Source organism: Nannospalax galili, unplaced genomic scaffold, assembly GCF_000622305.1.
Source record: "Nannospalax galili isolate Female #2095 unplaced genomic scaffold, S.galili_v1.0 scaffold510, whole genome shotgun sequence".
Lineage (NCBI taxonomy): Eukaryota > Metazoa > Chordata > Mammalia > Rodentia > Spalacidae > Nannospalax > Nannospalax galili.
In genome coordinates, this window is record NW_008329677.1 from 595,249 (window position 1) to 608,156 (window position 12,908).

At 40.8% G+C, this 12,908-nt stretch overlaps 2 protein-coding genes across 4 annotated transcripts in view; one reads left to right on the top strand and one right to left on the bottom strand.

The window, feature by feature from the left end:
* Positions 1-424: 424 nt before the first annotated feature.
* Nkx2-4 (NK2 homeobox 4) lies at positions 425-1,439 on the top strand. Its single transcript, XM_008841258.1, has one exon. It carries the CDS (start codon positions 432-434, stop codon positions 1,110-1,112), a length of 681 nt encoding a protein of 226 aa, XP_008839480.1. The 5' UTR covers positions 425-431; the 3' UTR covers positions 1,113-1,439.
* Positions 1,440-7,939: 6,500 nt separating this feature from the next.
* The window catches only part of Xrn2 (5'-3' exoribonuclease 2), an 86,546-nt gene continuing 81,577 nt past the window's right edge, over positions 7,940-12,908 (bottom strand). For all 3 annotated transcript variants that reach the window (XM_029567586.1, XM_008841269.3, XM_029567588.1), the window contains 2 exons: positions 10,727-10,865; positions 7,940-8,119 (listed from right to left, as the gene is read on the bottom strand). In XM_029567586.1, the coding sequence (XP_029423446.1) occupies positions 8,054-8,119; positions 10,727-10,865 (205 nt within the window). In that variant the 3' untranslated portion in view covers positions 7,940-8,053. The remainder of the gene's footprint in view (positions 8,120-10,726; positions 10,866-12,908) is intronic.

Consider the following 12,908-nt stretch of genomic DNA (forward strand, 5'->3'; position numbering starts at 1 on the left):
TACGGCGCCAACACGGACCCGCGCTACTCGTCAAGTGAGCGGGGCCAGAAACGCGGGACTGAGGGCAAACGGGCTAGACGGGCTTTTCCCGCCACAGCCGGGGACCAAGAGGGTTGGCGTTCCAGTCAGCGGCGCCCGAGGGCTGGCGCGCGGAGAGTTCTGGACGCTCGGGGCGCGTGAGGGGTGGGGGGCCACGGCTTAGGACGCTTGAGGGTTTCTGGGTCACGACTTGGGACACGCTGGGGTTCGTGGGACTCGCAGGGTTTCTTAGGCCTCATCCCGGGACGCACGGGGGGTCCTGGGACTCTAGAGCTTTCTTGGGCAACCCGGGGGCTTTGCAGAGCTGGCCCCGCTGGGTCGCGGTGGCAGGGGGTCCAGCGGCCCAGAGGGGCCCCGTGCCGTCGCGGCCGCCGCTGTGGAAAGCGAGCGGGATGCTGGCGGGAGGGGTTCCCGCGGGCCCCCAGCTCACCGACCATCCTTCTTGGGCCCCTTCCCCAGTTTCCAGGTTCATGGGGCCGTCGGCGGGCGTGAACGTGGCCGGCATGGGCTCGCTGACAGGCATCGCGGACGCCGCCAAGTCGCTGGCTCCGCTGCACGCTGCCGCGCCGCGAAGGAAACGCCGCGTGCTCTTCTCACAAGCGCAGGTCTACGAGCTGGAGCGGCGCTTCAAGCAGCAGAAGTACCTGTCGGCGCCCGAGCGCGAGCACCTGGCCAGTATGATCCACCTGACGCCCACGCAGGTCAAGATCTGGTTCCAGAACCACCGCTACAAGATGAAGAGGCAGGCCAAGGACAAGGCGGCGCAACAGCTGCAGCAGGAGGGCGGCCTGGGCCCCCCGCCGCCGCCGCCGCCGCCGTCGCCGCGCCGCGTTGCCGTGCCGGTGCTGGTCAAGGACGGCAAGCCGTGCCAGAACGGCGCGGGCACACAGACGCCTGGCCAGGCGGGCCAGCAGCCGCAGGCCCCGACGCCCGCCCCTGAGCTGGAGGAGCTGTCTCCCAGCCCGCCTGCGCTGCACGGCCCCGGGGGTGGCCTAGCGGCCCTGGACGCGGCCACCGGGGACTATGGTGGAGGCGTGCTGGGCGCCAACCTGCTCTATGGCAGGACGTGGTGACCGGCCCCCTCGGTACTGCCTGCAGCTCGCAGGGTCTGAAGTCACTGCAAGGACGGATGGGGAAAACGTGCGCAAGCTGACCCCTTTAGTGCATGGAGTTAAGAAGTTAAGAGGGGCAGGCTCCGAACCTCTGCTGGGGGTAGGAGACAGCCCAGGACGGAATGGTGGGACACCACACTTGGAGGTGGTGATTTCCACCCTCCAGAAGTCCCTAAATTATGCGAAAAGCTGACCGAATCCACATTCACCATGTTCCTAGCCAAAGCTCTCAAGAGTTTTAAAAGTCGGAAACTTGGTGGGTGTTTGTAGCTCTAAAAACCAGCTTTCACGATGAATCCTCGAAGTGGAATTTATTTTGGGAGATTAATTTTCAAAGTCCCTTCCCCCAAGTGCAATTTCATTAATGCTTGATTGAAACTAAATTGAATTGTAGCCCAAAGTGGATCGTATACATAGCAGCATTAATGCTGAGGAATTACTGCCATTTGGGTAAAATAGAGCAATGGAATAAAAAGAATAGAAATCCTGAATATGGATTAATACAGTTTTTAAATTTTAATGCTGGTTTTTCAACACCTTGTTCATTATTTGGCAAACAAGTGTTTGTATCTTATCCTAGAAGTCGATAATCCCTCACCCCAAGATGCAGCTCGTCATGAGAAAGAAGGGTTGTAAAATACTTTCATGTGGAATCTGGTCTTTCAAGTTCAACTGATAAACGTACTGTATCCTATAAACATGATATTTACTCTTTAAAGTATTTTTGATTGAATTGGAACTCCTTGATAAAGTATTAGAACAAGCAAGTAAATTTGCTAAAATTGCCATTAATCTATTTCAAAGTCTGTCTAGAAGAGAACAAGGTGATTTATTGAATTGTAATCAAGATATACAGAAAAAGTAAGATGATTATAATTTCCATCATATTTAGAGCTTAATAGGAGTTGCACCGATTTTGTTGGTGTTTTATTGTATAAATAATGTATTTACTCTTTAATATGCCAATTTATATTTCCAATGTTTCAAATGGATATTTAAATATAACTTAAAAAAAAAAACCTGAAGTACTTTTTCCTAAAAGTCAAGTGGTCATTCCTTTTTCATTAAGTGTATAGGGATTTTTTTTTTTTAATTTGGGCAGAATGCGACAACACAGCTCATTTTAAAATAATGTTTTAAATAATGATATTGGAGAAAAAAACAGAGACAACTGATTAATGTGAGCTTATAAAATTAATTAAATAATATGGTTAAAACATATTTTTCAAATGATCAAAACAGATGGTCACCAGAGTCTCAAACCCCTTGATCTTCCACACACTTGAAGTTTTAGAAGAACAAATTTGGTTTGAAACATTTTATTTCGTTTTATTGTTTGAGCAGTTTTCTAAAATGCAAAGCGAAGGTATAGGAGGGTGGTATAGAAGTTAAACTTGTATATTTTCTAAACTGTACTTTATAAAAGTAAATCCTCTTTAAAAATCAACAACAACAACAACAAAACTCCAGTTCATTTCATGGCAAGGGGAAAGTGTCTTGAGTAGCAAAAGAGATTGTCCTTTATCATGAAGCTGTTGTGCATTTTGGGAAGATTTAATTTTAAAGACATTTCAGAGACAGATAATTTCAACACAAATTAGTGTAAAAACAGTGCAATAAACTTACAGAAAACTCTCCCAACTTGGGTTTTTTCATACTAATATATCAACCTTAGAAATCAATGTTAACCATGCTGTACAGCTATTACTGATGTGCCCAAGTTCAAAGTGCTTTGTTTATATCAATTGGTTCTATATTACCTCTAGAAAACATGTTATAAAAGTCCACATAGTTTGCAATGATTTATTTTTCAGACTAACACCTACAAAAACAATAGCTTATGGCTTGTGAACATCCAGTGATAATGAAAATGAATCTTTATGGTAGTTTTATTCTCCATAATTTATTTCCATAACAAAGAATCCTTTAAATTAAATGAATTCTACAAAAGATATCATGAAGAAACTCTATTTTTTTTTTAAGTGGAGTAACAGCTCCCAGCAGCAGGGAGGGGTCCTGAAAATGAGTTGCCCAGAAACAGTCTTTTTATTCAGCATTCTCTGAATGTGTATTTAGTGTAGTCATATCTTTTTTTCTTCCCCATTCAGCATTCCCTTAAATAATAAAAATTTCAAGCCTGAGGTAATTGCCACAGAGGCTTAACATTCTCTACCCAGAGACTTACTGGGCACATCCTGACATTAGGAAAAGGTTTGATTCCTGAAACATTAAAGAAAATGTTTTTACTATAGAATTCCACTTTCTGCTTAATACAAAGCAAGAGCCTTTCCCTTCTTTTGCAGTTAGTGCTTTGCAGATCTTTTATAAAAATACAAACGGCCAGACTAGGTGAAACTCATTAACTGAAGAGGAGGATAAGTGTCTCCACAACGAAGAGAGAGAACTGGAGCAGGGTCTGGGTGGAACAAAGCCCTCTCAAAGTTGAGCTGGGGCTGTGGCAAAACCGGGTTTCAGAAATGCTTAACTCTGCAGATGTGACATTTTCCAATACATTTTGGGGTCTAACATCTTTTCCAATAGAGGCATGACAACCAAAATGCAGAATGAAAGTTGCAGAGAGGAACTGGAGGGGTTACAACTTGGCTGTAGTCTTCATTGGGATGTAAATCGAAGTATGTGAGAGTGTGCAATTTTGAAGGACACAAGAAGGGTGTTTTGTATATGAGAGGGTGAGGGTGTAACCCAGTTGTCCTATTTAAAGCTTTGCTTAGGACCACAACTTAAAGGTCAGAACAAGTAGTCAGTCAATCAGTCTATCAACACAGATGTCTTCAAACTCCATTCTGGTAGTAACTGTTTACTTTCAAATCAGTAAATCAGAGACTCAATCCTGTTTGCTAAATGCAGGCACTTTTCATAGACTTGCTTTGTCAGCGACACTGAACAGTAGTGATTTTTAAATGAATTTGTGAATTACATAATTACAGATGTATAGGTTGGATTTTTAGATATGAATTTGTGCATCTGAGAAAACAATGGATTAAATGGTAGCAGCATAAATTCAAATTCAGATGCAACTCAAAGCACAGAGAATACTACTCTGCCGTTTAATGCGACGGTACCATGGGTGGACCTCTGTGTGTTAATTATTCGAATACAGTTTTTTGAAACGCTGTCATTTGCCACCCTCAAGTCCAGTGAGACATGGACCTCAGATACGTTTTATAAGACATAAGTAACCTTTTACTGCTAGTCAGAATTGGTAAGCATCTGGGAAATTTAAGATGCCCAGACTGGGGAACCGCATCCACATCTCATCGGGAGCTCTCCTCTGCAGTGAGTATGGATCCTCTGTGACCTGCAGGTTACTTTTCCGAAGTTTAACGATGAGGGAAGTTTGGGGAGGTTTTTGATTTTGTTTAGTTTTGCTTTAGAATGTTTACTTGAAATTCAATGAAATGCCTTTTTAAGGAAAAATTCTCTGTAACTTATTTCAGTAATTGTTTAGGTAATTTCTAATAAAAATGTAATCACTAATGCTGTTTAAGTTTCAGGTACACAGTTTTGCAGTAGTGACTAGCTCTAATGCCATTTCACACATGCAAATTAAAGCCTGTTCTCTTTTGACCCTAGTTTTGTAAATACGGTATAGGGAAACAACCACAAGAGTATTTTTCTATTCACTGGATTTAACTCTGAGTGGAGGAAGAACAGGCCGCCTTTTACTTCGTTCGCTAGTTGATGCTTTGCCTGGTTAGTAGTAGAAAAGGAGGTCACCACGAATACAGCTGGCGGGATCTCTGGTCCCCGACCCTTTCGGCGCCAGCAGGAAAGAGTCTAGAGGATCCAGATGGAGCTACAGTCGCTCAGTGGTCTTTGATTGGAGACAAATTGACTCCAGGGAATGCCTAGATTAGAATTTAGATTTCTAGGCACGGCTAAACTTGGTCAGACTTCGAACTTCAAACAGAAGTCTAGGGGGTAGGGCAAACGTTTCTGGTATTTCCTTACAGGTTGGGCACTGGCACTTGCCCAGGGAGTCGCGAGGCTGAAGCTGCAGTTGAGAAGCTGCGGTGCTGGGAGCGGAGGGCTGGGACTACGACGCCCCCCAGGTTGGAGGTCTGCGCTTCCCCGCGCCCACCTGCTCCGTGCTGTCAGCTCGCCCGCTTCTGGGCGGACTGTGGGGTCCGGGAGACTGTGGGCGCCGGGCACCGACGGCTGGCGGCCCCGCGAGATGGGGAATCGGGCCAGCGAAACCCTGACTTCGGGAGCAACTCGCCCGGAGTCGAACCGCCTTCGACCCAACCCCCCTGCCCAATAGCTGCCCTGCCCCACGCCTCCCAACCTTTCAGCCCGGCCCTGTGCGTGTGACCTCCAACCACAGAGCCCCGAAGGAAAAAAAAACGGGGATACCTTCCGCAATCCGGATTGTTATGGTTTCCCGTATCTTCGCAAGAAAATTAACCTATCGGTCATTACACCCTATTTGTCTTTGTAAAGCTAAATGGCAGTGTAATACCAGTTTGCAGAAGGCTTTGTGCTTTTACATGCCCCTCTGGAGCTTTAGGGCTAAGGCAGACGCTCATTATCTGGCCCTTAGCACCACAGCAGACATTTCCAGGCGCTAATATTTAAAACAATTTAATGTGAGACCCTGAAAACAAATGAGCCCCCAAGGCAGCATAATGGAGTACAAGAAACAAAACTAGCCAATGGCCTGACACTAATATTTTGAGGTGATGTTTACAGTTGTAAATATCCACTTGAAAGCTTTAAAAAGCACTTTATTTCCCTGTTTAAATATGGTGGGTGACATGTCAGCAAGAGATGGGGAAGAGAGAACAGGCGCTGGGCAGATACCCTCAAGGCATACCCACCTGGAGTCTGCTAACTTCATCAGGCCTTTCTGCTTATGAAGGCTTAAAACTAAACCAAAACTAAAGGATTGAGGAAATAAAAAGAAGTGTGGATTTGGGGTACCTATGAAGCTAACACAGTAAGAAACAGGCTTCCTTTGGAACATGCAGCACTTTATATAGATGGTAGACATTTTTAGTATTTGGAAAGCTACAAACTAGAAGGCATTATCATTATAACGCAGACTGAAGGTAACATGCAAAGGTTGACAATTCCAGATGGAGGGACTCTTTTGTCTCAACAATAAAAGGATCCTGTTTCATTCCCCATCATCAGCAATAACTCAACAGCTTCAAAACACCTTTCTATTCAAGGTTAAGGCGATTTTTTTCCCCATATAAGCTAAGATTAACAAGTGTGCTTTAGCTGTGCATCAAAGCACAAATATCCTAAATCAAAAGGTTAATCTTAGCTTAAAATCTTAGGCGGAAATGGAAAAACTGAGAAAAAGCATCAGTCTTTACAATATGGTGTCATGTCTAAGTTTGCTCATCTTGATTAAATGAAAATTCTGTGTGTGAACTCCAAACATGCATTTAAGGACTTAACAGCGTGCTTAACATAAAGAAAAAACTGTACAAACTAAAATTCACTATGAAATAACATTTAGAAATATGGTAAGGAGTATAGATTTAGCAATGAATTAAAATTTTCAACTTAAAAAATTAAGTGGTCCCCTAAGCTTAAAAAGATTTAGAATTCCTTAAAATTAGAAAACAAGTGTGAAATTTCCTCTCACAGACTTTATCAATAACATACTAAGACAGTGAACACTTCTGTTGAATTGCTCAAAATTTAATTTTTTCTTTTTTAAGGCAGGATCTCACTATGTAGCCCCAGTTAGCCTGAAACTATATAGACCAGGCTGGCCTCAAAACAAAGAGATGTGCCTGCCTCTGCTTCCCAAGTGCTGGGATTAAAAGTGTGCATCATCACACCAGGCAAAACTCAAATTCCTAAAAATCTACTTCTTCACTGATTTGCTTTGGATATCCAATTGTGGAAAATTTTGGTAAAAGCTGATTTACCCCTCCCCCAAAAGACCATAGTCAAGATTTTCAGTTGGATTACTGAAAGAATACAAGACACCAGAGCTTTTAAAGTTAGCTTTATTTTTTTTTTACTAAAGTCCAGAAATTTCTGTAAGACAAGTACTTTAATGAAATGTTTCCAAAGAAATGCTGAACAATATATATTCTAGTGTGGTGAGTGTTTCCACTCAATTGTTCATAACTAATTTAGGCGAATTAAAAATCGGCATAGAGCTGGTTTAATTTTAACCATAATGAAAACCCAGGGCTCTTAATTTCATCAAAAGTGTTTACAAGCAATAATAAATTCAGACCCACTGTATTGTGCAACACACATCTCTGGAAAGCAACATAAAACAGTGAGATCAGATCAGCAGAAATATACACACAGCTAAAAGAAAGACATAAAATACTTTAGTTTTATTTAAAAAACCACTGTTTGAGAAAGAAAACGCCTTTCCACAAATAGCATAAAATTGATGAAAGGATCTGGGAAAGCTTTACAAAAGTTTAATTCCAACTGTATCTTCTTGAGTGTGGTGGCAATTATATAGTTTGATGGTATTTATATTCTCCTGCCCTATCCACAGCTCCCTGTACCACCCCATCTGCCTAATTTAATGCACTCTCATATATGTAATACAACCTATAGAGTCTGATTTGTGTCCCCACTTGCCCTTCAGTGTGGGTCCATCACTGGGGCCTACCCTGTAGTGCCATCCCTGTAAAACATCATCTCCTAGGACTCTTAATTTCATCAAATGTGTTTTACAAGCAATAATAAATTCAGACTCACTGTATTATACAACACACATCTCTGGAAAGCAACATAAAACAGTGAGATCAGATCAGTAGAAATATACACACAGTTAAAAGAAATACACAAAGTACTGTAGTTTTATTAAAAACTACTACTTGAGAAAGAAATCTCCTTTCCACAAATAGCATAAAATTGTAGAATGATGAAAGGATTTGGGAAAGCTTTACAAAAGCTTAATTCCAATTGTATCTTCCTGAGGGTGGTGGCAAAGGGTATCTCCTTCCTTCTCTGGGATATCCCTGAAAATAAACAGAAGAAAGAGTTTATCTTCTGGATTAATACCCCTGCAAAGAAATGAATTCTACATCTCTGTGGAAAAGCAGATCATACAGAACCAGACTATTTTCTTAAGGCATACTACATGGGAAATCTTCATAAGTACAGGCTTTGAGCCTACAGATTTACATAGCTTGTTGCAAAACTGAAGACACATACAAAGGCTGAATCACTGAACACTAACCCAACAAACATTAATAACCACTTCTCTAAAATGCACACAAATGAACAATGAAATGTTTTGTGTAAATATGTTCAGTGTTTTTCAAATCTCTCACCATTCTGAGTTAGTAGGAAAGTCATTTTATTTAACCAAAGGAAGAGACTTGCTGATGCAGCTGAGGCCTGATAACCAATTAATTTCAGGGATGCATTTTTGCTCAGAAAAAACAGAACATTAATTAAAGTTCTTTTTTTTATTATTATTTTTTATTTTATGTGTATGCATGTATTGCCTGTGTGCAGGTAAGTGCACCCGTGTCGTGCAATGCTCGTGGAGGTCAGAAGAGGCTGTTGGATCCCCTGGGTCTGGAGTTACGGACAGTTGTTGGCTGTCATGTGGGTGCTGGGATTTGAACCCGGGTCTTCTGCAAGAACAACTAGTATTCTTAACTGCTGAGCTATCTCTCCAGCCCCTAATTAAAGTTCTTATATAATTATATTTGCAAATAAAATTTCTGTGCAAGATAATTTATAATTCTTTTTTTAGGGGTTGGAATATAGTTAGGTGTTAGAACACTTGCTGAGCATGTGTATGGTACTGGGTTTGATTCCCCAGAACTGAAAAAAAAAAGAAAATGAAAATTGCTATTTAGGCCTGCAGGGCTCTAAAACCATACATCCACCCACTTTGCCACTTAGAGCACTTCAGCAATTTAAACTACATAGAATTTTCAGACCCTCAAGGATGCAATATGGGCAAAGGCCTTGTTGAATCACATCAATTTCACTAAAAATATAATGACTGCATGATTCTATATTAACAATGAACTGCAACTTAACAGTGTTTCAACAATTGTAACTAACAAAAACTGAGAAGACTGAAAAGAATATATTCCTCCCCGCCCCAAAAAAAACCTTTTCCAACTGATTTGTAATAATCTCCGAGTGAAGAATTTCACCTCCTATAACAGAATTCCTTAAAAGGGAAAATCTCCTTGCCCTCCAGCAGAGGCCATAAGATAAAAAGGGTTAGCCATCTTCAGTTCTGCCTCCACACTCCGTGAGGTTTCAGGCTTTCAGCCCTTGACTTGCAGTATGAAGTGACTGGATACAGCATTCTCCAAGGTTTCTTCAGTTCTAAGTATGTCTTCATTTAAAAAATGCTATTATTGCTGGGCGTGGTGGCGCATGCCTTTAGTCCCAGCAATTAGGAGGTAGAGGCAGGCGGATCTCTGTGAGTTCAAGGCCAGCCTGGTCTAAAAGTGAGTTCCAGACCAGCTGGGGTTACAGGGAGACGTCATCTCAAAAAAAAAAAAAAAAGCTATTATTTAAATTGGCTAGTGTCATCCAAACTCCTAACTCAGACAGCCACAAGTTCCTGACATGACTTTTCAGAGGCATTGGGTGGAAAGAATTCAAAATAAAATTCTATGAAATAATTTTAAAAGAATTATAATAAAATCTTCTCAAAAGGCATTAATTATATGCAATTAAGGTGACTGCTTTATTGTACGAATGATACAGACTTGTAAAAATACATTTTAAAGGTGTAAAAAGAGATTTTCCTTAGATGTCAAAGAGATCATAAAGGGAAACATGGCAAGAAAGTTAGAAAATTAATATGCAAAGTACTGCAAAAGGCCTGCGGGCAATACCAGGTGAGCAATTTAAATCCACTTCATATCACTGCAGGTGCCAAGCTCCATGAGTAACACACATACTGAATCACAACATTCAATCCTGTTCTCTATCAAGGATTTGATTAAAGTATGTGTACATTCTGTCCAGTGTGTCCAACTGCTAGAGGGAATTATGTTAAACAGTCCTTAGCCTTAAATATTGCTAAAATTGAATGGTAGGAAGAGAAGAAAATGAAGCTTACTTATCTATCTAAATTTATCTATGAACTATGGTACTCATTCAGTCACATGGTTCTTTGCATTTAGTAGAAAAATACATTGAGCAACTTCAAGGAGAAATTTGCTTCCATGAGGAGGGATTCAATAAATCAAGATAATTCAAAGATGAATAAAGACAACAGATGAATAGCAAGTTTTGTTTTTCTTTCAGCTTCCAGAAGATCTTCATTTGTTAATAACATACCTAGTTTCTATTAAAGAACAATATCTTAAAGGAAAAAAAAACAAATTTTTTGGTGACTATGACTTATGCTAATTATCACTGACTGCTATAATAAAAGGGGGTATCTAGACTGGGAATTCTTCAATACTGTCCATGTATAAACAATGTGAGTACTTACCTTAAACACATTTTTAATGATGAAACCAAGTTTAAGTTAGTTATTCTACTGGTATTCTTTCCAGAAATACTGGTAAAATACTGAGAGGCACACTTAAATACATGGTGAGCAGTGTGCTGCCTTTCCTCTACAGCCCACACTGTATTACCTGTCTCCCTCCACGATCATCTCGCCTGGGTGGATATCCTCCAGGTCCAGCTAGCATCTGGTACTGGTTTGGCTGGAAGGCTGCATTTTGGCTTTGGAGCATCCGGTTCCATGGCAGCAGAGGTTCAGCTGCAACACCTCTGTGGAAAGACACACTTCTATCAGAAGTGAAGACTGTTTTTCAGCACAAGCTAAAATGGGCAGGTTATCTCCTAAAAATTTTAGGACAATCTGCCTAGATTTATCATATAGGTGATACAGTATCAGAATGACATTCAGGTCTCTTGTACCCAGCGTAGTCTAATGTATTTCATGAAGTACTAGCATTTATTGAAGGGATATTTAGGCTAGAGAGACAGTTCAGCAGGTAAAAGTACTTCCTGCGAAAGCCTGACGACTGAAGTTCAATCTCTGGAAGGAAAGAACTGACTTTACAAGGTTTAACTCTGGCCCCAACACGCCAACTATGGTACATACACACTTCCCCCTACCCTCCCACCACCAATAATAATAAATAAAAATTTTTTTCTAATTAACTTTTATAAAATATTTTGTTTAAACAGTGAAATTCCTTTTTTTTGGCGGTGGGGGTGGGGGGGGTCATCTGCAGCCTTGGATCCAAGATTGCCAAGTTGGCTACATTTATGATACTATCAAAAAAGAGTAAACTGCACAAGACAGGAGAAAGAGGCTTTATTTTTTAAAAATGTCCAGACTCTTCTTGGAATCTATTCTTCCTAGTTAATTGCAGGTTGCAAATGAATTCTTACTGCTGAGTATTTTGAATCCAGGGTAGGGGACTTGGCTGTTTTTTCCCATCCATTATTCTGCTCAATATGTCAGAAGGTCTGATCAGAAAGAAACCTTTTCAAGTTCTATTGATGCAGCTTTCAATTGACCATGGTGACCTAGCAACATGAGCACTAATTGGCATGGGCTGACTGGCATTTGGTATACAGTTTACATGGGAACACAGATTCAACAGCTATTATAACCTAGCTTGCTGTCCCAGATTACTAGTTGAAAGAAATGTTTTAATTGTCTTCAAGTGCCTATTTTAACTTTGTAGATACACAGCAACAGGTAGAAGGCATTAAATCATAACTTAATTAAAATCTGTCACATAAACAATGTAGCAAAGATACACCTTCCAAAAGCAATAACCATTTAAGCCAGAATTTTCTCTATTAGGCACTTTCCTCAACTTCTATTTTATAGAGTCACTACAAAGAATAAACAGAAGCATATTTTAACATTAGGAACTTTGGGGGCACTGATAATGTTAGGAAAATTCAATAAAACTTTAAATTCACTAAGGTTCTAACTAGCCAATATTTATGATAACCACATCAGCATATAAATTTCACTTCTTAGGGGGTAAGAAAATGTTAGGGATAAAAGCCTGAAGTTGGGCTCACTAGGTGATAGGTATATTCTTAAAGCTATTCAAATCTGAATCCATCCTCTCCACTCTCCCTTCACTTGGGACAAGCCTTCTTAAAAACACCACCATCACAACAGCAACTCAAAGATAATTATTCTTATGGAATGACTCAAAGACAACTCTCTGAAGAACTCTAGAAAGACCAAAGCTATTCTTTATAGTTAGCAGCTGAAAGTAGAGTCCTAATATATACAATGTGCTATACGTGATTCAAAGTCAGAAGGAAATGCCTGTTTAGAACTTAGAATTGTTTTTTTTAGGTTATTGTTAGTACACATAAATTCTAGCAAGAGTGCCTCATCTGTTTCACAACAGCTCTGTGCACACACAGGAATGGCCTTTTTTGGTCTCTGCAAGTGAAGGAAATGGGTATTTGTGCAAAACCCACAAGCACAAACTGCAATTTGCACACTGTATTGACTGATTAATTTTCTTTTTATTCTTCCAGTAAACTTTCATGTAATTGTGTTTCAGGAAAATTTGCTGGCATAAATAAAATACACTGTAGTTTTAAAATACTTTTCTGTTTTAAAAGTAGGTTAGGAGCAAAGCCACAGTGTAAAACACAATTCCTTGTTAAAAATTATTAGTACTGCTGGGCGTGGTGGTACACGTCTTTAATCCCAGCACTCGGGAGGCAGGGGCAGGCGATCTCTGTGAGTTCGAGGCCAGCCTGGTCTCCATAGTGAATCCAGGACAGCTAGGGCTACAGGGAGACCCTGTCTCAAAAAGACCAAAA